This window comes from Ruditapes philippinarum, unplaced genomic scaffold (assembly GCF_026571515.1).
Source record: "Ruditapes philippinarum isolate M1 unplaced genomic scaffold, ASM2657151v2 ctg18996_1_1_1_1, whole genome shotgun sequence".
In the NCBI taxonomy this organism is placed as follows: Eukaryota; Metazoa; Mollusca; class Bivalvia; order Venerida; family Veneridae; genus Ruditapes; species Ruditapes philippinarum.
In genome coordinates, this window is record NW_026855365.1 from 12493 (window position 1) to 15947 (window position 3455).

Here is a 3455-nt window from a genome sequence, read left to right on the forward strand (position 1 = left end):
CGAGTGTCGCTTCGCAATGTTGAGCGTCGCGGTGTAAAAATCATAAAATAACGTGACATTTACTCGACATTTTTAAAAATGTCGCTTCGCGATGTCGAGTGTCACTTCGCATTGTCGAGCGTCGTATCGCATTGTCGCGTTGTCGTTTCGCATTGTCGAGTGTCGTGGTATGCACTTCTACCAACCTCGACACTCGACAATGCGAAGTGACAATGCGACAACGCGAAGTGACATCGCGACAACGCGAAGTGACATCGCGACAACGCGAAGCGACGCTCGACAATGCGAAGCGACACTCGACAACGCGAAGCGACATTTCTTAAATGTCGCCCTTTTTTACCGCGACATTTCTAGGCGACAGTGCGACATATCGTTTGACACTGTCGAGCGTCGCTTCGCATTGTCGCATATCGCTTCGCGTTGTCGAGCGTCGCTTCGCATTGTCGCGATGTCACTTCGCATTGTCGTGTGTCTACCCTTAGACGCGACGGACGACATTCTAAATGGCACGATAAGGACACCGTACATGTCAGGTATCATATGCTTTTTCTTGAATATGTTGGAAAATAACATGTGGAAATAAATTTTGATAATATGCTAGCTTATGATGAACATTAGACCTTTATCGTTTTACTTTTGTTAAAACATTTTTTTTCTGAAGAAATAGTTTAGGAGAAAAACATGAGAAAATAATTTCCTATCAACGATGCTACATGTATATTATTACAGAATGAAAATTTCATTTCAACAAAAGAGTTGTTATCATTCTTCTTTATCGAGATATAGTATCTATTCTTTTAAATGCACTGAAAAATAACATGATGATTCATATACTGTCCTTGACACAGGGTTTTAAATCAAATAAAAACTTAATGTATACTGTAATGTCTGCTATATCATAGTTACTGGACAAGCATGGGTAAAGAGATTAAACGACGCAGCCGTCTGGTTTCTAAATCTATTTACTAATGATACTACAGAGAGGTGATGCCAGGTGAATTTAAGCGGGGCTTTTCAGCTAGTGGTTGATACAAGCTGACCAATAGCTAGTCAATATATTACATATACTATACAGTGACTTAAACCAAAGCCTCTTTATCTAACAGTTCCACGGACAGTAGACTGTTTAATTTATTTTGAATATATATATCCGATTTTAAAAGTCGAATGAAATCTTTATTTCAAGTATGAATGTAATATATTATATAATACAAAAACATTCATGTCATGTTTGTTATTTTAATACGTAAATTTCAATTTCAATAAAATGTAAATTATTTTATAAAGTACTAATTATACATCAGCAGTTAATTATGTAAAACTGTTTGTCTTTATAGGGTGGATATATATACGACATTCATCAATGATCATAGATTCAATCACCAGCAGTATTATTTGGATACAGTTACTCGTGTACCAGTAAGTAAATTTATTTTAACTTTACAAGTTAAATGAATTTCGCTGTTGTCGATTAATAAAACTAATCAATCTTTACTAAAGATGTTTAAACTAAAACAAACTCCTTTGATAAATTTTATCTGTACGTAAGTTAGTTCATTTGTGTCATTCTCCCTTTCGGATAGTGAGTTTAGACTCCACATGTCCTTAAGAAAGTCAAAGTGGTGATAATGTTATCTCTATGGAATGTCAATAGAGTATAAGGCACAAATGTGTGCGAGGAAAGTTACTTTATAAAGTCGCGATGTAAATGTACATTTAACTTCAAAATACGCTAACTTAGGTAGACGCTAAGCTACTAGAAAAATAGATTTCAACATTTAATGTTTTACATAATGACAAGCTAGTCGATACACGTCGATCTTAACACATCAAGTGATGCCCCAATCATCAATTTTACCACCTTGAGGGATAAGAGACTCTAAACCTATGCTGACATTTACATTTATTCTTTTAAGTTTTCAATTCGTTGAAAAATACATAAGTAAAATTGTGTCTCTGAGTAAACTAAGGGGACAGCCGGGTAAAGGGCTTGACCTTACTGTACACACTGAATAACGCTGTTCAATATTTTTTAAATTGTTGCTATGATTGATCAGTGAAACAATCTCTCTTTTCAGGAAAGTTGTTGGAAGGATGCCACTGTTTCTTAAAAGTAAGGCAGACGACATAGAACAACAAGTAAAGAATCTTATTACAGTGATTGCTGAATACAAAGCGGAAAAAACTAAATATTTGGAAGATAACAGAATTCTAGCAGGGAGGTACTCCAAACTTAATGACAAAAACAACATGTTTATTGACAAAAACAAAATGCTTGAAAACGAAAAGAGGAAATTAGTAGAACACAATTCGGAACTCAGAAACACAAACGACAATCTAAAGGAAGACTGCAAGAAACTTGAAGGAAACTATGAACACTTGATAGAAATGAAAGACGCAGTAGAGATTGAAAACCAGAAGCAAAAGGAAATCATTCAAGATCTTTCTAAGAAGGAACAAAAACTTAATACGGTGTACGAAAAAGAGATATCGAAGAACATACAATTAGAAGATGAACGCATCGAACTTCGGAGAGAAAATGACGGACATATAAATCGTATCAAGCAACTAACAAAGAAAGTTTCTGACATGGAACAAGAAATCAAAAGTCTTCAAGAAACGATTAACATACGCGTATCTGAAATCAGTGAAGCATCTGACCACATTCATTTCCTGGAAAATAAGATTGAATGTAAAGAAAACAATATTCAAGAATTGCGGGGAAACATCAGTAGATTGACTGAAGAGAATAAAGTTCTAGAACAAGAAAAACAGGACGCTCTTGGAAGGTATCATTGTGATTTGTTATGATCCTAAACCGACTTTAATAACAGATTAATCAGCCCAATAGGCTATCTATATTAAACAATTTGTTAATGGCTGAATATAAAATTACTTTATTATCTGTTAAAGACATAGGTAAGTCTTAAGAAATATATATGCTACCTATTATATGAATATATCTTTTTATGAATAAGTTAATTGATATATTCAGATTAAGAGAGCAATTGTCAGTCAAACTTTGGGACAATAACCCTGACATTGTACACCTGAGCGACCCGAATCGTGCGACAAAATTGGCAGAAATGTTCGGAGAGTTGTATGACAACGAATGGACTAATGCTTTTAGTGTCCTTGAAGATGACTTAACAGAGGAACATGCAATTACAGTGCTACTTGATATCGTGATGGTATGTTCGACTATGATGTTCAAAACCATAACATATTATAAGGTCCTATTATCATTAATGGGCTATCATTTTTTCCATCAACTTTGAAAACAAAACTCGTTTCTATATACACAGTATAAGTATCATGACCCTTCGTTTTGTAAGGGCGTTGCCTTTTCGATATGCGTTAAAAGAATCAAGATGTTTAGTTATTTACATTTTAGTTCATTAGCATAACAAACCATATCTAATATATACACATTTGTATATGCATACGATTACGCT

General features: G+C 34.5%; 1 protein-coding gene across 1 annotated transcript; it reads left to right on the forward strand.

Moving 5' to 3' along the window:
• Positions 1-1337: 1337 nt before the first annotated feature.
• LOC132743073 (girdin homolog) lies at positions 1338-3233 on the forward strand (the record flags this gene model as incomplete). The annotated part of the gene is made up of 3 exons (XM_060731583.1): positions 1338-1419; positions 2079-2789; positions 2996-3233. Coding segments are annotated over 3 exons (1031 nt in total), but the record flags the coding sequence as incomplete, so codon positions are not given.
• Between the last annotated feature and the right edge of the window lie 222 nt (positions 3234-3455).